At 34.0% G+C, this 21,829-nt stretch overlaps 1 protein-coding gene across 4 annotated transcripts in view; it reads left to right on the top strand.

Moving 5' to 3' along the window:
* Positions 1–21,829, top strand: part of DIAPH3 (diaphanous related formin 3) — a 426,288-nt gene that overhangs the window by 138,765 nt on the left and 265,694 nt on the right. For 3 of the 4 annotated variants that reach the window (XM_027846174.1, XM_027846175.1, XM_027846173.1), the window contains 2 exons: positions 2,841–3,161; positions 5,441–5,555. In XM_027846174.1, coding sequence (XP_027701975.1) covers positions 2,841–3,161; positions 5,441–5,555 — 436 coding nt within the window. The remainder of the gene's footprint in view (positions 1–2,840; positions 3,162–5,440; positions 5,556–21,829) is intronic. The other variant, XM_027846172.1, reaches the window with a different exon arrangement.

Below are 21,829 nucleotides of genomic sequence, written 5' to 3'. Positions count from 1 at the left end.
ACTCTTCTTCCTCATTTTTTCTAAAGTAAAGCTCTGACCTTATCACCTTCCTCTCCATAAACTCCAGTGGCTTCCTCTTATCTGTAGGATCAAATATTATTTCTTTATTTGATATTTAAAACTCTTTATCACCTGGCCCTTTTTATCTTTCCATGCTTATTATATTATCTTTTACTTCCCTCCATGCAGTCTACAATCCAGTTACACTGACCTACTTGCTGTTCTTTTGCCTGAAATGTATATGAGTGTACATACTCAGAAGCATATTTATCTTATGTGTTTTTATCTGTGTATGGGTCTAGAGAGAAGCACATGTGACATTTGGATAAGAAGCATTTTTCATCTACTTTGTGTGTGTGTGTATGTTTAGAACAATCACTTACAAAAGTATGTTTTAATAATATTTAATACTTTTTGTTTCAATGGAGTTTTTATTTAAAACACTGTCATTTTAATTTCCAACTGATTTTTTTTGTATCTGCTTTTGTTAATAAAAATCTCACATGCTTATTTTGGGTTTTGTTCCTAGTGTTATTTATTTTCTAAGTAATTAGCTGTAATGTAAATCTTTTAAATTTGATATTCATCTTTGATCCTTATATCTCTGTTCCCCCTTCCCCCATTTTTTAAAAAAATCTCTAGCTATTCTGAAGTGGAAGGCAATCTTCTGTTAAATGTGAACATTTTTTGTTAATTTTCAATTTCCAAGATTAAACAGATTTAAAACATGGCACAAAAGAGAACACATTAGATTTTGAAGTTCATGGTTCACTTTCAGCTGTTATACAGGGTTAGAGGGATGACAAATGAGAACATAGCTATAAAAGCACTTTGCAGTTCTTAACACTACTTTGTAAAGTTAGCCATCATCATTATCATCACTTAAATCCCTCACCACGTTATGACATTTGTGTTTTAATTTGATATGAGTAAGCTTTTAGTTAAGACTTCTGAGGATTTTGACTTTTGGGTTCTGTTTTTGAAAAATTCCCCATTTTAAAATATTAGTAACATTGAAGAGATGGTATTTGTGTGTTCTAAACATATATGTATGTATGATATGCATGCATTTTTCTGTATATTAAGACTTATATGACATGACAGTTAAAATATTTGATTTTTGTGCTTTATTCCTTAAAATTAGAGAAGCACTTAGAATTTGTGTTCATGCTTTATATATAGTTCTCGAATATTTCAATCTATTTATTGAATGTTATAACCATACTTTTTAGTTCTTCATAGTGGCAGAGTTAACTGAATATATTGATTGGAAATTTAAACGTTTAGAAACTCATTTAGAGAGTTTTTGATAATTCTTAGATTAAATTAAATATTAAACTAAAAGAGTAAAGGTGAGCATTTTATATTAAATCATAATTTGCAAAGCAAAATATATTGGTAATAATATAGCCGTTGATTTATAAGCAATTGATTTATTATTGATGATCAATATATAGGAACATAGTATTACCAGTTACCTGCAGTCCCCTGTCTCTGCCTTGTTTTCTTGTATTTAGAGCACAAAAATTGGGGAATGATTGCCCAAGATCAAGGGTTCTTAATCTTTTTTGCATCACAGAACTCTTTGAGAGTCTGAACAAGTCTCTGGCCTTCTTTTCAGAAAAATGTTTGTAAGTGCTTAAAAAAAAGTGTTACAAAGAAACTATTTTAAAATTCCTATAAAAATAATTAAAAACAAACAAGTTCTCAGATATCTGACCTGGATACATATTTACCTGTTATGCAGCTGTAGGAAATGTATCTTTACCCCTATAATTACTTGGATGGACCCCATTGCCTCCATTGCAATCTTCTGTTGCTGCTGCTACAGAAGGCTCCTTTTTTTTTTTTGGGTGAGGCAATTGGGGTTAAGTGAGTTGTTCAGGGTAAACATGGTTATTAAGTAAGTATCAAGTGTCTGGTCTGAGGCCGGATTTGAACTCAGGCCCTCTTGATTCCAGGCTTGGTGCTCTATCCACCCCTCCACTAAGTTGCCCCACTCATAATCTTTGTAACTCTGATATGAGAACTAGAGCAAGTCTTTACTCCTGTTACTAAGGTTAAAAGAATTATTATTCTAGGTTGGAAACTCTGAATGATGCTACAAATAGTGATTAAGTATAGATAAAATAATACTATTGATTCTGTATATTTATGGCATTTTATATGGGTATATTGGCTTTTTGGCTCTAGCATCAGATAAAGTTTCTATGGAAAAATGTGTTCCATATTCCAGATGACCTCTAGGAAAACGATTTTTTTTACATTGGGGGTTGCTTGTTCTGTAAATATAATACATTTATTGAAAATTGTTCATTGTATGCTATAATATTTGTACATGGATCAATTTAAGAAGTAATGACAGGTTCTGCATTTTCCTGACTAGGCAAATTGAATTTCTGTTTTAATGTTACATATTACCTTTTGATATAAGAAAATAATTATTTCATAGCTTAGAAATGTTGCAGAGATTGTTATACACGTGCTTTTTAAACAATAGTCAATATTAACAGGGTTTTAAAGATATGTATTTATTTTATGCATTAAAAAAAAAAAAACTCTTGCGAAAGGGACCACAGACTTCACCAAGTTTGACACACTAAAGTAAGTAATCTCAGCTCTAGTGGAAGAAAAAAATATACATAATCCTACTGGAGTAAATGCTTTTTTTCCATTAGCAATGGCATATTCATTTTTAATGTAAACCTTTCTTAGATAATTATTGTGAATTTTAGTAAAAGTAATGGTTTTTGAAATTTCTTTAATCATTGTGACTGTTGTGAATTTTCATTTTTGGGCAAATAATACAAGCTTATATAATTGAATTTATCTTTCCATAGTTTGGTGCTTTACCACCTGGTTCAAAAACCTTTTTATCGCAGTCAACAGGAGATGTAACTGGTCCCCAATTACCTCCACCACCATCCCTGCCACAGAGTGGAGGTGTGCCTCCACCACCGCCACCACCACCACCGCCACCGCCACCTCCTCCCCCACTTCCAGGAATGCCGATGGCTTTTGGTGCTCCTCTTCCTCCACCACTCCCTCCAGGATTTCTTGGAGTACACCGATCTCCTCCTCCATTAACACTGCCATTTGGATTGAAACCAAAAAAGGAATTCAAACCTGAAGCCACCATGAAAAGACTGAACTGGTTAAAGGTAAAACAGCCACAAGTAGGAAGTAATTTTTTAAACATACTTAAGACATCTATTTTACAATCTCAGTTTACTAGTTGATCACGGATTTAGATATCAAACTGTATCCCTCTGTCCATTACACGATTTCAATATTCTCTGGGGAGATGAAGATACTCAATAAGTCATGGAAAAAAGTTCTGGGCTTTTTAGTTAATTGAAAGTGCAGTGAGTCAGTGTGACAGTAAGTCCTACCATTCTTTCTCTCCCCTCTCTCCCCCAAAAAAGAAGCAACTATGAGATATTTGTCTTCCTCGGTAGAAAGATAGCACTCCAAATAAGGTAGATGATAATCTTGCTATTCTCTGGCCTTGTCAGTTCTCCTGTGAAGTATTATATTTATTTCTGGGTGCCAGTGTTGGCACTTAGTAAGCTCTTAATAAATACTTATTGATTGATTGTTTGATATCTTATGGAAGACATTAGGAAATGAAATTTATGCGAAGGAAGATTGCTAGGATGATGAGAATATGATGGTCATACTGTATGAGAAATAGTTGAAAGAGCTGGGGATATATATAACCAGGAAAAAAGAAGATATAGAAGGCCACATGATATCTTTCTTTAAATATTTGAAAGATGGTCATGTGATAATTCTGAAAAACTGGGAATAAACTACAATGAACTCAGAGTCTCTTCTGGTTCTGAAAACCAATAATTCTAATATAATTTTATATTGATAATCAGCTTATGATGGCATTTATTTGAATATTGTAATGGTATTAAGATTAGGTGGAATACTTTGATTTTCAAATGGTTGCTTTAAATCCTTCTGTGAAGCTTCTAGTTCTGTTTTTACTAAAGCAGAGATGATTGTGGAAGTTTTCCATGTTGGTGTTCCTAACAAAAGGTATGTCACTGATACATGTGGCAATACCATCATGGGATGAGGGAGGTCTTCATTACAGCATTAGTTTTTTGTACTTTGTTATTGATACATTGATATTCAGACTAGATCTACTCACATAACTAAAGCATTTTATCAGCTTTAAGCACATTAGAATATTTCTTTGACAATAGACATTTGCCATAACCAGCTCTTTTTATTCAAGTCAGTACTTAACTCTTAGAATCAGATTTCTAGAGATGGAAGTGACCTTTGGGGCAGCAAAGTGGTTCAGTGGATAGAGTGCTGGGCCTGGAATCAGGAAGACTCTTTTTCCTGAGTTCAAATCTGACTGTAGACATTTATTAGTGGTGTGACTACCATTAGTAGTGTGGCAAGTCACTTCACCTGGTTTGCCTCAGTTTCCTCATCTGTGAAAAATGAGCTGGAGAAGGAAATGGCAAACCCCTCTAGTATCTTTGTCAAGAAAACCCCAAGTTGGGCACGACTGAAAAACAACTGAACACAATAGCAAAATGACCTTTGAGATCATGTAGTTCAGCCTTATTATTTTACAGATGACGAAACTAAAGCCCAGAGTTGGTCATTTGCCCAAGGACATATAAGTAGTTAATAGTAGATTGGACCTAGAAGTAAAAAATCCCATCAGTCTAGCGTTCTTCAAGTTTACTTTATGCAACACTATATTATAGTGATGTTTTAAAAGGATAATTAGTTGAATCTAATTTGAAATCTAATTTGAAAAGAAGTTTGTATCAGAAACAACTCAATATATATCCTAACTATTGATACCTAAACAGAACTTATTAATATGTGTAAAAAATAAAAACAATGTACATTTTCTCTTTATGTTAGGAATTAATAACCCTTCTGAGGTCATTGCTTCTCTCCCTGTGTTTTTCACCATTTTTGCCAGCAGCGGAAATGACATGAATTTTGTTGGTACTTTTTAGTACATTGGGCATATCCCAGATGAGTACTTGTCAATGCTTTGAATTTGGGGCAGGAGAACAAAAGGAAGGCTGAGAGAAAGAGTAGAGCTCTATTCCTCAAAATGGGAGTCCCATTGCCTATCATTCTGTCAAAGGCTTTTGCTGTTGAAGATGAGCCAGACCTAAATTTATCATCAATTAGTATTGTAGTAGGATTTGACAGCCCTACTAAGAAATATTACAATATGAGATATGTGTAACAGAATAAGATGAACTTGGGCAAAAGATAGGTGTTGGGGAGAAAGGACAAATAAATAGAATGAAGAAAGGAAAGTGTTGAAGATTTCACTGATTAGTAAATAATCTTTCAGGCTACTGGTCTCCCTCTTTTAGCATACAGTGCAATAACAATAGCCATTTTGTCATATATTAGTGTTTATAAATATCTTTGCCTTTGATTTCAGATCAGACCTCATGAAATGACTGAAAACTGTTTCTGGTTAAAAGCAAATGAGAACAAATATGAGAACACAGACTTGCTCTGTAAACTTGAAAATACATTTTGCTGTCAAAGAAAAGGCAAGTTAAAAATCTTTGGTTTTTAAAAAATCTTTTAGAAATTTAACTTTTTAAATGTAAGTTTTCCCTTTTTAACTTATCTTCTTCTTGACATGACTTTCTTTTGATACTGTTGGTAAAGAATATGGAGAATTTATTCAATGCCGTATTTAAAAGGAGCACCTTCACCTAATACATTTCAGGATGAACTCAAGGCTGTAAAGATAAATATAAATGATAGAAGAATGTGACTTTTGTGGTTTTTTGTGGTTTGTATTATTTGTCTTTGTTATCTGAATACCATTCAGTTGGTGCAGACCAGGTTTTAAAAAACCAAAATATTGTGACAGGGTATTTACCATGAGAGCACAAATGCTTCTCTTTTATAATCATCAATGACAGTATCATAACAGTAGCCTATTTATTGTCATGATTATGTACAACTCTAAAATGTCATAGGTAACTATCAGGTAATATCCATTCTTTAAAGAGTTATTTTATGTAGCTCCAAAAAGAACTTAAGTTATGGGAAGGCAGATTTTTGTGTCAGTATAAGACGTAATTTAGAATGCATGAAAAATGACTGACTGAAGGAATGAAAAAGCATTTATTAAATGCTTGCTAAAGTACTTACTTAAGAACAGTGCAAAACACTGTCTAAAATAGTGGGGGTACAAATAGAAAAAAAAGCAACAGTTCCTCTTCTCAAGGAGCTCACACTCTAATTGGGGTGGGGGAAAGAAAACAAAGTTAAGCTGCAATGTGAATGGCAAGTCCGAAAGAGCTGTTGTCAGGGTAATTCAGTGGTGTGGATGACTAGGTTCAGGAGTCTTAGTCTCTGTAAGTAGGTCAGATGTCAATGCTGGGGGCTTTGGAGAGTGTAGTGGCAGACTTAATGGTTCTCCATCTTATCTGAAGGAATCGATTGTTTCCTCAACCAAATAGGTGAGTAGTATTCAGTTTAGGCAAAAGGGAAGGGTGCCCCAGTGGCAGTCTGCCAACTGACCCTCCCCAATGGATTCTGGGAGTATGGGACAAGGAAAGCAAAGATAAAAGGGAAAGAGAGTAGATCGGAGTGGTTGCTGGTCTTTTTACCTCTTGGCTCTCCTTGATGGGTTCTGGGACCTCCTGGCCAGGGAAGGAGCCACTTATGGTGGCTCCTGAGATAATGAATTTTCAATCAAACAAATGTCCAAAAGAAGACACATGACTGTCAGGGCTGTTGTATTAGTAATTCCCTAAATTAGTAATTTAAAAAATTGTGTTAAAAATTTATCAATTTAACTTCATTTTAATAAATAATTATTATTTCACTTAGCCAGCCTCTCCAGTTGAACAGCAACAACAGAAAATTAAAATTGTCAAAACAAATATTCATAGTATAGGGAAGCAAATTGCCATATTGACCATGTGTAAAAATGTATGATTTACTCTATATTTTAAGCCATCAGCCTCTGCAGCAGGAGCATTTCATCTTCAGTCCACTGTATATTCAATGCATTGATCTAGAGTTTTTGAAAGCTATTTTTCTTTATAGTATCATTGTTATGGTGTAAATCGTTTCCTGTTTCTCTTCATTTTACATCAGTTCATAGAAGTCTTCTCAAGTTTCCTCTAAAACTGTTGCTTTTGTGATTTCTTAAGACAAATTAATATTCAGTTATTTATATGCCACAGTTTGTTTAGCAGTTCACCAACAGGTGGGCATCTCTATTTTTGGTGACTCTGAAAAGAGCTGCTTATAAAGATTTTTTTCTACTTATGGGTCCTTTTCCTTTTCCCTTATTTTTTTAAAATCTCTTTTGAGTATAGACCTAGTGGTGTACCAGTAATTCCAAAATTCTGTGGGAGGTTGAGTTAGATAACCTGCTAGCTCTCTTTGAACTCTTTAAGAGCCTTTTCTAATTATAGTAGAGTTATTATTAAATAATGAATGCAAATTTATAAAATAGAATGAGGTCATGTATCCTAGGACCACATTCAATTCACTTTAACCCTACATTTATTTAATGATGACCGAGCTAGGTAGGGGACAAGATACAAAGTATAGATAAGATATGAGCAATGAATATTTGGAAATCCATTTAATGAAATTTTTCAAGTTTTTTTTTTAAAGTCCTGTTTTGTCTTAAAGTGAGCCTAAAAAGCATACACAGACTTGCACATTAAAATCAAGAACACTGATTTCCTCTGCAAATGGGGCTAAGTCCTACTAATTTAGTGGACATATACCATACATAACTTTTAAAGCTGAAACTTGAATATAATACAGTTATCCCTTTCACATTATGACTTTCCCCATTGTGGTTTCAATATATCATGGGTTGTCATAAGAAATTAAATGGGTATTTTTTCGGAGTTTTTGGGAGGCCAACAAACAACATAGAAAAAGTTTCAAAATTCACAAATACACAAAATATATGTATAGTAATGCATAATATCAGCATACTTTATTTTTTAATACCATAATAATTCAGACTTATTCTCTGGTGTGAAGGGGGGGGCCAAAAAATTTTACACGAATTTTCCAGGTCGTGGGGGCACTGTGCACCTAAACTCGCAATGTGAAAGTGTTAACTGTACTAGTATAAATTAGGCAGCCAATTGGTACGGTGGATGGAGTTCTGAGACTGGACTCAGGAGTACTTGAGTAGATATTTCGCTTCAGACACTTACTAGCTGTGTGCCCTTTGGCAAGTCACTTCACTCTTTTTGCCTCAGTTTCCTCATCTGTAAAATGAATCAGAGTAGGAAATGACAAACCCTCCAGTGTCTTTCCAAGAAAATCCCAAAAAGGGGTCATAAAGAGCCAGACACAACTGAAAACAACAAAAAATGCTTTTTACTGTATCTTTTAGATGTATTGTTCAAAACACTGCAATCCCAAGTTTAACCTATTATAGTTTTCATTATGAGTATAGCTAATTAATGCCACCTATGTCATAGAGGCAACCAAATAACTTTTGTACATTTGATCTATCTAGAACCCCCTCATATTACTATGCAAATTATATTGAAAGATAATTAGAAAAGAAATGTATAACTTAGCATTCTCTTTGACCTATTGTGACTAAGTGTGTAGATAATAAAGTGAAACTCAGCTTGCAGTTTTAATTGTTTTGTCCATTTTCACTTTCCTGAGGATGCTACTGTAACTTTCCATTCTGCAGTGTTAGGACAGAAACCTCAAGTAGTTATTTCTCTGAACAAATACCAGTTCTAAGTTTTTAAACAGCCAATTGTAACCATTAGGTAATATAGAATATAATATAAAATAAGTCTTTTGGTCCTTGAAAATAAGAAGAAATTGCTTAGTTTAATCAGAGAAAAATATGGATTTGGTGAAACTTGATTTTATCTTTTGATTATAGAGAATCAAAGTTTTTCTTGAGTTAAATGATTACATTCTTCAGGTAATCAGAGAAAAAATATATAACAGTTAAAATATACTAGTAAATATATATTTACATGTAAAGTACTCTTAAAATTTCAAATTCCACGATCAAGAATTGATTAGTTCTTCCTTTTCTTTTTTGGTAAGCAACATTAGTTTATAAAAGGCATTTACATTTTTGGTTCCATGTAGCTACTCTTTCCCCTACTTTTTTTTTTAAACTCTGATTACTTCTTTAATTAATGAAGCTCAAAAGGGAAACTTATTAGCATGCCTTTAACCCAGCTGTGGTTTTGTCATAAAATAACTGAACCTTTTAACAACAACAACTCAAGTCAATATAACTTTAGCTTTGATGCTCAAAATTGAGAAATATTTTACTTGCTCAGTCTGGTAATACTTGTAATGGTTAAGAGAATAAGTTTGTGTCTTCATAATTTACATTTCAGGGAAAATTCATCCCATTATCAATTAGACAAAACATAGCCCTTTACTAGACATATTTGGTCTTTTAGTCAAGTTATAATTTTTATCTTAATAATTTTGCTTTATGTTATTTTATCTTTCCAATTTTAAAATAGTTCTCGTATTTAACCTGGCAGATTTTATTATAATTTATTTCTCTCCTAAAATCACGCTCCATTGTCTATAATGTTGGTAGATTAGTAATCTTGGAAGTATAAACTCCAAAGTGTTGTTCCACCTGAAAAACACTTGGAGAATGGATCCAAAAAATGGACTGTTGTTTCTGTTACATGAGGATGATTTTGTCCTTGCAGAATGACTCATATTCAGGAGCTAGGACACTGGTGAGGTTGCTGAAAGTGACAATGACATTCTTTTACTTTTGAGAGAATTTGAGATCCTCTCATTTATCAGTTGAGGAGGTCTCATATATCCTTGAAATCACAGTAGTCATCCATCCCATCATATACCATAGTTTATGTTGCTATTTCCCCCATTATATAGTATTTAGATTGTTTCCAGTACTCAGCAATTATACATGCTGCTTCTATTCAGATATGAATATCTGAATAGATGGTTCTTTTCCCTTTCTTCTTGATGATGCCCTTAGGAGATATTTTTAATGATAAAATGATTGTATCAAAGGATTTTTTGGGTAACTCATTTCTACTTTATTCTCCAAAAAAGATTTGATCAATTTGTAACTACACCAAGCAATTTACTTGTTTTGCCTTAATCTCATCAGCATTTAATATTGTCACTTTTAGTTATTTTCTCTAATTTGATGGGTGTGAAGTTCTAAATAAAAGTTGTTTTAATTTGAATTTTTGATTATTAATGAATTAATGCTGTCTAAAGAATTCAGTGATCAGCTTGTTGAATGAATGAGTGATAATTACTACTGCATACATAAAACTTGACGCTTTACAAATAATTTTTTATTTTTTAGTCATTGTTTCAGATCTTTAAGAATTAATAGGAATTGAACTGCTTTTATTTGAGGCATTGTTAACAAGCATTTATTAAATGCTTTCTGTATGACAGACATTTTTCAAATACTGAAAATACGGAAAAAAATAAATATATCCTCCTTTGAAGGATCCTCACATTCTTTGAATTTTTTTTTTTCTGGGGTTATTATGAACTTGAGCAATCAGCAAACATGAACATTTTCATATGCAAAGAATAGAAAGGATTATATATGAAACCCTGAAACTATTATAGACAGCTTTTAAAAAAGTATATGTAGCATTCAGAAGGAATGCATTTTTCTTTGAATTTCCTTCTGTTCTGTTCTGTGTTTTATAAATGTCTCATTTACAATCATTTCTTTCTTTCCTTTTTTTTTTAGTAAAAAGAATGAGCTTGTGTTTCTTCTGATCTAGAGTGGTACAATTCATGGTATTTGTACTTTATAACCAGTTCTACTTTCAGCTCTCCTCAATAGTCCCCATTCACCCCCTTCTAAAGTCAACATTGTACAAAACTATATTTACAAGAAAACCAGTTAAAAATGAAGGGTATGCACAAAAAAGAAAGATGCAGTCAGGAGGGAAAGGCAATTCAAGCAGGGAATACGTCTAGTACTGAAGGGGCATCCCAGGCTGGGCCAGGGCCATACATCACGGCAAACAGAGTTCATGGAATCATCTCTCAGTTTAAATGTTTCAAGATCTTAATAACTGCCCCTTCTTCATGTCCCATTGGATCAAAGCAAAGTGATCACAAAGGAATAAAGGAGGGAGGAACGGGTAAAGAACAACCTGCATGTCCTCAGGACTCTCTTTAGAACACAATCTTTGACATGCCTGGGGGCAAGTCCGCTGTTGGGCTCAGAAGTCTTTCCTTTTTTTTTTTTTTTTTTTTTTAAAGAATAGCTATCACCAGCTCCTCCTCACCCCACTCTTATCCCCAAATCATTCTCTTATTAAAAATAAGAAAAGTTAAGTAAATAAAATCTGTACGTTGTCTATATTTGAAAATATGTCTTATTTTACACCTGTAATCTATCGACTGTCAGAAAGTGAGAATGATTGCTCATCCATCTTATTCAGTCATAGCTGTTCATTATATTGATTAGAGTTCTGAGGTTTTCAAAGTTATTTTCCTTTCTTTTCAGTGTTGTAGTCATTGCATAAATTGTTCTCTTGGTTCTGTTCATATTATATGTATCACTTTATACCAATCTTCTCGTTACTTAGACTCCTTTTTATCATTTTTTATATAAAATAAAGTTCTATTATATTCTTATTCATATTTTGTTCATTTTTCCACATTATAGGCACTTCTTTATTTTCAATTTCTTTACTGCAGTAAAAATTGATATTAATAATCTTATACATATGTATCCTTTCCCTCTTTCTTTGATCTCTTTGAGATATATGCCTATTACTGGTCTGAGTCAAAGTATATATAAAATAGTACTTTTTCTGTAATGTAGTTCCAAATGGCTATCTGGATGGCGTTTACAGCTCTGTCAGCAGTGAGTTCTCTCATGTACCTTTGATTCCATCCCCTTCTGGCTTCTTCATCAAATTGCCTGGACGGTCATCTATGTTCTATCTTTTCAATATCTCTTTCCCTCTCTCTCTTTTTCTTTGCTGGCTCCTTTCCTACTCTTTACAAATCTGCCTTTGCCTCCTTCATCCTTAAAATAATCATCCCTAAAACTTCCCTTATCTTTTCTGGCAAAACTTCTTTAGAATACCATCTACAGTCAGTGCTTTTCCTCTTTAAATGGTCTAAAATGTGACTTCTTACTTCTTCATTCACCTGCCTTCTCTAAAGTTACAGTTATCTCTTAATTGCCAAATCTAATGGCCTTTTTTCACTCTTGATCTTCCTTGATTTCTTTGTAGCAATTGGGAACATTTTTTATATGATTGTTGGTAGCTTAAATTTCTTTTAGAATTGCCTGATTTTATTCTTTGATCATTCACATATTAAGGAATATCCCTGTCTCTTACATATTTGAACTTGAATGTCAGGCTTTTTTCAAGAAACTTTCTATTAAGCTTTTTTTTTTCCAGGTCACAATTTCCCTTCTAATTTGAAGTGCATTGATTTTATTTGTCAGAGCTTTAAAAATTTATATGTAATCAAAATTGTCCATTTTATCTCTTTTATTTTATTTTATCTGCTTAGTCATGAACTTTTATCTTGTCCATTGCTGTGAAAAGTATCTTCTTTTTCAGTTGTAATTTGTTTATGACATGACTTTTTATTTCATGTATCCATTTGGTGCTTTTTGTGGTATATAGTATGAAGAATGATCTAAAGCTAATTCTACCAGGCTTCTTTGAATTTTCCGAGCAGTTTTGGTTGACTAGTAGGCCTTACCCTAGTAGTTGGAGTTCTTAATGGTTATAAAGTTTGTCATTGTAGTAAATTTATTGTTTGCCCTGTGGTCAGCTGGGTGGTGCCAGGAATAGAGTTCCAGGCCTATAATCAGGAAGACCTGAGTTCAAATTTGATACTTACTACCTGTGTGATCCTGGGCAAGGCACTTCATCTTGTTTGTGGCAATTTCCTCATCTGTAAAATGAGTTGGAGAAGGAAATGGCAAACCACTTCAATATCTTTGCCAAGAAAATCACAAATGTAGTCATGCAGAGTCAGACATGACTTAAACAACTGAACAACAAGAATCTGTTCCACTGATTACCTTTTGTTTTCCTTAAATCATCATTACCAAGTAGTTTTGATGATTGCTGCTTTTTACTGTAGTTTGAGATCTGGCAACTTTGCTTCCTATTTTTTATTCCTATGATTTCCCTTGAGATGGATTTTTTCCTCAGATTTTGTTGTTACACATTAATGCATTGATATGACACTAAATTTGCAGATTAATTTTGGTTGTGTTGTCACTTTTATCATATTAGTACAGGTGACCAATCAACAATTAATAACTCTCCAATCGTTTATCTGTATTTCTATAAAGAATAGATTGTGTTTGTGTTCATATAATTTGTGTATGTGTCTTTGCAACTAGACTCCCCGGTATTTTGGTGGCTAGATGGCTCAGAGAATCATCAAAAGCATGTTAAGGACCTGTCCATTTTTAACCATATTGGAAGCATCTCTTAATTTTGCAAACTGTAAGAGAATGGAGTAAATTCTATAACAGGCTTTTTGTGTTCAATTTTATCAACCACAATTAATATTAATTATTGCTGTCGTTTATAAACTTAATTTAATTGGGATTAAAGGGCATTCTCAATGAATATTACTGGACTAATTTAGTTCCTGACTTATGAAAATATGATCCAATAATTGTCAGCATTCACATATTTAACAACAGGTGAGTCACTTGCTAGATATAACAGTAGTAAACTGGTTTAGAAATAATTTCTGAAATGAACATTTATAGCAAAACAGAAGCCATGAATAGATTTTACACTTAAAAACCAATCAAGTTTAGAATGTCAATGACTTATTTCACTTAGAATATTGGAGGACTGGAGGTTGATCAATCATTCTTTTATTTGTGTTATACTATACTCATGTGTATAAAGAAAACAGGACAGTAATGCTAAACTAACTTATACATACTAACTCATAAGTATATGAATGGTATAGTTTATTATGAAAAATGTAGTATATGGTATAATTTGTAAATGTAGTAAATGATATAATTTATTATGAAATAATGTAGAGATCTTAATAAGGAGATTTCTATATTTCTACAAATAGTAGTGGGAGACACCTTGGCCTTTTTTTTTTTGTTTTTGGAGACCTGGGCCTTTTTAAGCTAAGGTCTTTAGTGGGGTCTCAGTTTGACTGAAGCCAATTCTGTGAGTAATGCTAGGTAAGAAATGGGGCAGAGGATGACCTCTTTACATTGTCAAAAAAAAGAAAAAAAATCAATCTGGGAGGGGAAGACCCTCAGGGTTTCTGGCCAAAACAGAAACCATTGCTATTTACATTCACTCTGAGCTAATCTGGGCCTAAACAATGACCAAGTGGGGATTGGCCTGGGACCACAGTGATTTGGGTTTCAGGTGGCCTGGTCCTTAAGGAAAAAAAAAATAGTTTCAGAGATCAAAATTTACATTCCTTTGGGCAGAGCACCTGCTGATAAGGTTTAATACCCTATGTGGACTGAGAAAAGAAAAGAAAAGAAAAGGAGAGAATGAGACTTTTCACAGTCCTCCCTCACTTAAATCCATGCATGTCATGGCATCACCTCCCTTATGTCAGTCCTCTTTGAGAATGAAGGACAAACAACAACATGTACTGATGATCAAGGAAAATTTTTGTGAGTATATGGGAAGGGATGATATTTATTCCCTAGGAGCAAAGCACGTGATTGTTAATAGGAAAGAAATCTCAAATCCCTAAAGATTTGGAAAAATTTGATCCAATTTAGTAATAAATACCTTTCTTTCACTTTTTTGCCAAAATCCCTTGCTATTTCAGTATTAGAAAAATTGGAATACAGTGCTGCTTTGCTGTTTAAGGGAGCAAGAGAGTATACAATGGAGATTGTAATGCCATAGACTACAGATAGATAAAGATTAAAAAAAGACATTTTGTAGTACCTCTCCCACTTTCTGGATCTTTCATATACATCTGTCAGTGGCTTAGTAATCCCTTCTGCCAGTTATTTCAAGACCAGAGAATACAATTCTTCGGGGCTAGGTGACTTGAGTGTATTAAGGCGTTTTAATTGCTGTCTTACTGTCTTCTTACTTATGGCATTAACTCTGTTAGTCATTTTTGTTCTGTCTTTTGCAATGTCAAAGTCATCCTTTTTGTAGAGGTGACAAAGAAAATATGAATTGAGCAGCTCTACTTTCTTTGTTGTCAGTTATTATCTCTTCCACTCTGAGCCAAGGTCCTCTCCCTTTTTTAATCCTTCTTTTTCTTCACCCTGTTCAACTAAAGAAGGTTTTTTTGTGGTCTTTAGCCAACCTGAGCTCATTTGGCATCACAGACATTATTTTTACAAGATAATGTCACACTCTTACATCCATCTGCTGTTACCTTGACATTTTTCCACCTTCTTTATGTTTTTTTTTTTAATGATCTTAAGTTGGGGTATTCCTGTGCATCCACATCATTAATTTCAGATAAATCTTGTCTTCATTGCAATCATTTCCCTTTTCGTTTTTGGAATTTCTTTCTTGAGCATTTCCCATTCCTTTTAGGATGACTTTCTTGGAAACATTTTATCACATGGGACTTGTTCCCCTGGACCCACTGAAATCTTGCTTTGAAATGTAGGGGACATCTCAGACAATTTCCAGTTTTGCTCTCCTCTGTCATAGACTTTAGGATGAAGTTATTATGTATGACTCCATTTCACTCCCCCCCTTTCCTTTTACTATTCAACTAGTTTATCTCTGTTCATAGGAATCTGATTCAGAAGATAATTTTGCCTTTGTTGGCTCCTCTACCTTTTGAAGAATGAAATTATCACCAAGACAAATAAAGAAGTTAAAAGTTGCTCTGCTTTTTAAGAAAGCGCTCTAATAGATGTATAGATAATTGAAGTTCCCCACTTGTCACAAATTTCTCCACAACCTACTTGTCATGTTCTACTCCTCACTGTCTCTTACTGTTTGTCCAGTCTGTTGCCAACATCTGTCGATTTTACATTTGAAACATCCCTTGCATAAACACCTTTCTATCCTGTGACATGCAGCCATCCTGGTATGGGCTATTATCACCTAAGGCTTGGACTATTGTGGTACACTATTGGTTGGTCTCCCCGCTACAAGTCTTTCCCCACTTCAATTCATCATTCATTAAGTTGTCAAAGTGATCTGAAAGTACAGGTCTGACAATGCCACCCTCTACCCCCCACTCAATAAACTCCGTTCGCTTTCTTTCACCTCAAATATAAAATCTGCTACTTGGCATTCAAAGTCCTTCATATCCTGCCCCTTCTCTTCCCTTCCAATATTCTTACATCTTACTCCCAGTTGTGTACTCTTTGATTCAGTGAAACTGGATAAAAGAAAAGCCTTCTTGCTAATCCAAGAACAAGACACTCCATTTCTCAGCTCTTGACATTTTTACTTGCTGTCCTTCATTCCCAGATTACTCTCCATTCTTGGCTTTCCTGATTTCCTTCAAGTCCTCGCTAAAATCCCACTTTCTACAGGAAGTCTTTCCCCATCCCCCTCAATTCTAGTGCCTTCCTGCTGTTGATTATCTCTAATATATCCTGTACATGTCTTCTTTGTCCATAGTTGCTTGCTTATTGTCTCTCCCATTAGACTTTGAACTCTTTGAGAGCAGGGACTGCCTTTTGCCTTTCTTTGTATCTCAATCTTTGTATCCTCAATGACACAAGCTGTGCATCACCTTGCACATAGCAGGCTCTTAATAAATGTTTATTGACTGACTGCCTCTGGGCTGAGAGCTCCTGAACCTGCTGCTGCTGCTTCTGCCACTGTCCTGGCTGCCTCCAAGGCCCCATTCCTGGTGCTATTGGACTGATTCTCATCTTGGTATCAGAGATCTCTTTTTCTCACCTCCTGTCTTTGGCTAAAAAATGTCTCACTTGAACTTTTTGTTGGCTTTGCTGCTCCAAAATTTAATTTGAGGAGTTATTTTAAATTTGTTTGACAGGGAATGTTGGAGAATTCCTTGGTTATTTGACTGTATTTTTCCATCTTGGCCTTGTCCTGTTTCTCATGACTGTTCTCCTACATAAATAGGTCTCCAGACCCTAATAGTCTCTGTGTTAGAAAGTGATCTTTATAAAGTGGCCTTCTTTCCTCATTTGCAGTAGGGATTGGACCTAGAGAGGCTAGTTAAAAACTATGACACTACTCCTGAAGCAATGACAGTATGTTGGGCAAAGAAAACACAAATGTAAGAGTCATTTAATTAAAAAAAATTAGTAAGACATGATGGCAAGGCTCAATTTAAGTAGAGAGATGAAAAAGTTCTAGTTTAAAAATAGTCATCATTTTGAGCCTGAGTTACTGGGGAGAATGCCTACTACTTTTTATTTAGAAGAATTTGTATTTTGGATTTCAGGAAGAAATAAAAGAGGCATACTTTTCCTCCCATAACTTAACTAAATTTCTCTCTGATTTTCTTTTCATTTTAAGACGTATTCAAACACTTGAGACCTGAGAGCTGGCTTCAATTTTTCAGTTTAATTAAAAGCACAAATAATCATCTCCTTGAGTTCTGTCATACCTCTGTAATTCTTGTCATCTTAATTTTTGAAAAAAAGGAAGCTATTCAAATGATGGTTGGAGGACCCTTTAATCTTTCTTAGTAGTCTTTGTCTTTGCTGGTTCCCTCAAGTATTTATTTCTGAATCAGCTACATATTATCTAATAAATCAGAAAGAATAGTGAGGATCACTTAATAAACTTAGAGAGCAGCCAGAAGGTAGAAATTTAAGTTGATAGGTAGTTTGAGTGTTTCTCCTAAATCTTAGTTTAATTCTTCAAAAAGATTTAAGGAACTGTAAGACCTATTCCAAGATAACATGCTGTCCAGTGGTTCAGAAAGTGATTTTCCATATCCAATTAGTTGCTATATCTTGTTGATCTTACCTCCACAAATGCTGTAGTATCTATCCCTTCATTCCATTCACATGGCTACTACTCTCCTTCTTGATCTCTTACTTGGGCCATTTGCAATAACCTCCTGATTGTTTTCTCTTAGCTTTAAATCGCTACCTACTTTGATCTATATTTCACATAGCTGTCAAAGTGGTTTTTCTGAAGAATAAATCTTATCATGTTATGTCCCTTTTCAAAAAGCTTCAGGGGCTCCCTATTGTAGCCCTTTGTATTCCCATCTTCTAATGTCTTGCACACAGTAGGAATTTAATAAATGATGGTTGATATATTGAATCTTTCCATAACCTTTATTATACTAATCTTCATAGGCATTAAATGCATTATTTATGAAAGTTTGAAAAGGCCATAGGTAGACTTTTTCAAATGATATACTAAAGTAGTTCAGCTCTTAAGAGTCACTCAGTTAATTAAAAGGTATAGCACAGGGTTTTAAACCTGAGGTCTATGAACTTTAGTCTTAAAATATTTTGATAACTAATTTCTTTTACAATCCTCTCTGTTTTATTTTGTGAACTTAAAAACATTCTGAGAATGGATCTGTAGGCTTCAACAGAATGCCGAACCAAAAAACGAAACAAAAAAAACTTTCAGAAACCTGGGTGAAGAAAATACAGGATTTCATTGTGCTTATCATTTGCTTTGAAAATAAATCATGTGATATTTTTATCCCAAAATTCTTCTTTAAGGATCTACCCTAGTAAGTTCTTTCATTTATGTAGAAATCATCAATTGACTAACATGATTTTTTGTTGAGTGCCTACTAAATCAAAATCATACAAGATTATTCAATAGATGTAACAACAGAAGTAATGTGATATAGTAGTAGTAGTAGTAGTAGTAGTAGTAGTAGTAGTAGTAGTAGTAGTAGTAGAAGAAGAAGATATAGTTCTTTAAAATTTGCACGGCATTTTACATATATTATTACATTTGATCCTCACAATCTTCTGATATTTGGACTAATAATATCAATTGAGATATTAAACAGGAAGACTTTTGTTCACTAAAGTTCTTTTCTGCTTCATTCTTTATTTTTTTTTTTGGCCATATACCTCCCCAGGGTCCAAATGGAAGAATGATGCCCTATAGGTTATAAGGTCCTGCATATGTTTGTATTTATGGATGTCATTGTGTTGATCACAGAAGCTCTGGAACTCTGCAGGGCCAGATAAATTAGCTTCATAATCATGATTTTAGCTGTTAGCTATGTACAACAAGATCAGCTAAGTAGTTGAAGAAGCCAGTTTTTATAGATTATAAATTGTATTTGGATGGGTAACCAATGGAATTGGCCTATTAGCATTTGTTTCTTTGGCAAATAAGCTGGACATAGAATTGAATAATAGACTGATGAACTGGGTTGCCTTTATCAATTATGTAGTGTCTTTAGTATCAATTATGTAGTGTCTTTAGTGACTCACTAAAGTTTCTAAACTTTAAGTTTCTAAACTTTAAAGTTTCTAAACTAAAGTTTCTCACTGAAACAAAGGCCCATTAAAAAAAATCAGTATTTTTCCATTGATGTCATATGACTGTGAGTGAGTAATGAAATATTGCACAGTCTTTCAAAAATTAAAGTTGAAGTTCAACCGGGGGCAATAGAGAATTAGTGGTATGTATAGGCTGCGTCCTGTTACCAATGAAGAGCTGTTAATATTTTGTAAAATGGCATAAAAAGGTTCCTTTCATACAGAACAGTCGTATATGAAGAACAGACAACGTGCTTGTTTGACGTCTGTATAACATGTGGAAAGACAGAGGAAGGCCTCCAGTATGGTAAAATGTAACATTGAGATTATTTTGGAATTAAAGTTGACAGGAAGCGTTGGATGAGTTGTGATTTACCCTACTGGAAGGGATCCTCATATCCATGAGATCATAGATATATTTCATTAATTGAAGGAAGAAAAAATATTTATGTAGATTCCAAACATAAAAGAAGAGTAAGTCAACACTCTCACCTTTAACATGTATTAGAAATGTATTTGAAATTAGATTAATGATATTTTGAACTTCAGAGTCTCCAGAAAAGAAACTTCTGCTTTGAGGATCAAAAATAAGCTATATGGTGTGTTTTAACTAAATATGTACTTTCCTTTAGTTTCAGGGACTATTTTTCATATTATCTCTTTTCCTCAATATGTATTTCTCATTAGAATGTACTGTGTTCAAGTACAGTTCTCAATTTTGTAGAACAAAATTCCCTTATAGGCTCTTGCCGCAAGGTGTTTTTCATTCACACATTAAAATCTTTCAAGATTCCTTGGAAATTGTAATAACAAAAATAACGCTATTCAGCAACTCTCTCTGATAATAAGCTAGCAAGTTATAAAACAAGAAAACAGATGTATACTCACCAAAGTTATTTGCCACTGAGATGAAGGAGATCCAGTGTACAGTACATGACAAAGAGGGGAATTCTTTTAGGATGGTGTGGTCTTCCATATGCCTTGTTTGAGGATGATGTTGTTCTGATTAGACCATGCCTCAGAACATTTCACATCTTCCTGGAAGAGATTTTTAATTTCCCAAAGGAGTCTGGTCATCTGTCTAGAATCTGTCTAGACATCAAAGATCAATTGGATGAAAAATGTGTATAGCCCAGATTTTAGCATGCATTTGCATATATCCAGTTGGTGAATCAAGTACTTGAGTATCAACCTACCTTGGGTTAGGCACTGTGAGGTATTCAGAAGAAGTTATACAACCTTCAAGGAAATTAAAATTTAGATAAAATTAACCTGTAATCCTACAGAACTTAGCCATTTATCTGGGGCAGATGGTCCAGATAGGCAACTAGTTGGGCCCATAGTTGAACAGGAAAATGAGATAAAGCTGGATTGCTTTTAGGAAACTGCAGAGCTTTTTTTACTTACTCCAAGCTTCCCTTGAAAGGTTTAATAAAGGTCCATATCAAAAGCCCACATTTTTCATACTAATATATTACTAATGTTCCTATAAAGACAGCAAGATGTGGTACAGGTATTTCAATGAGTGTCATGTAGAGTGCAGTGAAGATGTACATGATAGATGTAAGCAGGCTGTATTCTCTAACCACTGAGGAACTGTGAAGAAGAGTAGTAAATATTTATCATCAGGACATCCTATTTGTTAGGAAGAGAAGATGGGTTTGTCGTGGCAGAATGGAGGATGTTTGGAGGACAGCTATAGTGCTGCACCAGTGCCCTCAAAACTTCAGGAGAAATTGAGGATCTCCCTGTAGTGAACTTGTGGGAGGATACAGATGAGAATTATACCAGAGGACTAGGTATAAAAGGTTTGTGATCAGTTTCTTTAGGAACTTCAGATCAGTTTCTTTGGGTTCTTCCAACCCAAAGAGATCACCAAGTGTTTGCATTTGTACAAATACTGTTGATTTTGTGCATTTATTTTGTATCCTGCTTCTTCACTGTATCTATCATTTCAATTAGTTTCTCAGCTGATTCTCTGGAGTTTTCTTTGTTTTTATACATTTTTATTGCTATCTTTTGTTTTTGCCTCATCTACATTTCCAAATACATATATTCCTTGCCCTTCTCTTTGCAAGAGAAACCATCTGTTATAACAAAGCATAAAAAAAAGAGGAAAAACCACTTTGCTTATACTAATCCATGCCTTAAGAAAGTTTTACATTATACCAATCAACAAACCAATCAAGTTTTTACTTAATTGTGTGCTAAAAGGCATTGTGCTAAGTGTTGGTGTTACTTAGTTGTGTACTAATAAGCATTGTGCTAAGTATTGATGTTCCAAACCCATTTTTCTCCAACTCTGTAAAGAAGGGTGAGAGCGCTTATTTCAGCTTAGAAGAATTACAATATAAACATATCTTTGATCATAGTTAATTAGTGAATCTTTCATAACTGTTGGGAGTCATATGAAGTCGA

The sequence above is a fragment of the Vombatus ursinus genome, unplaced genomic scaffold (assembly GCF_900497805.2).
Source record: "Vombatus ursinus unplaced genomic scaffold, bare-nosed wombat genome assembly UNPS02015089.1, whole genome shotgun sequence".
NCBI lineage: Eukaryota > Metazoa > Chordata > Mammalia > Diprotodontia > Vombatidae > Vombatus > Vombatus ursinus.
Note: the sequence above shows the minus strand (reverse complement) of the source record. Positions and strands in the feature narration are given on the sequence as shown.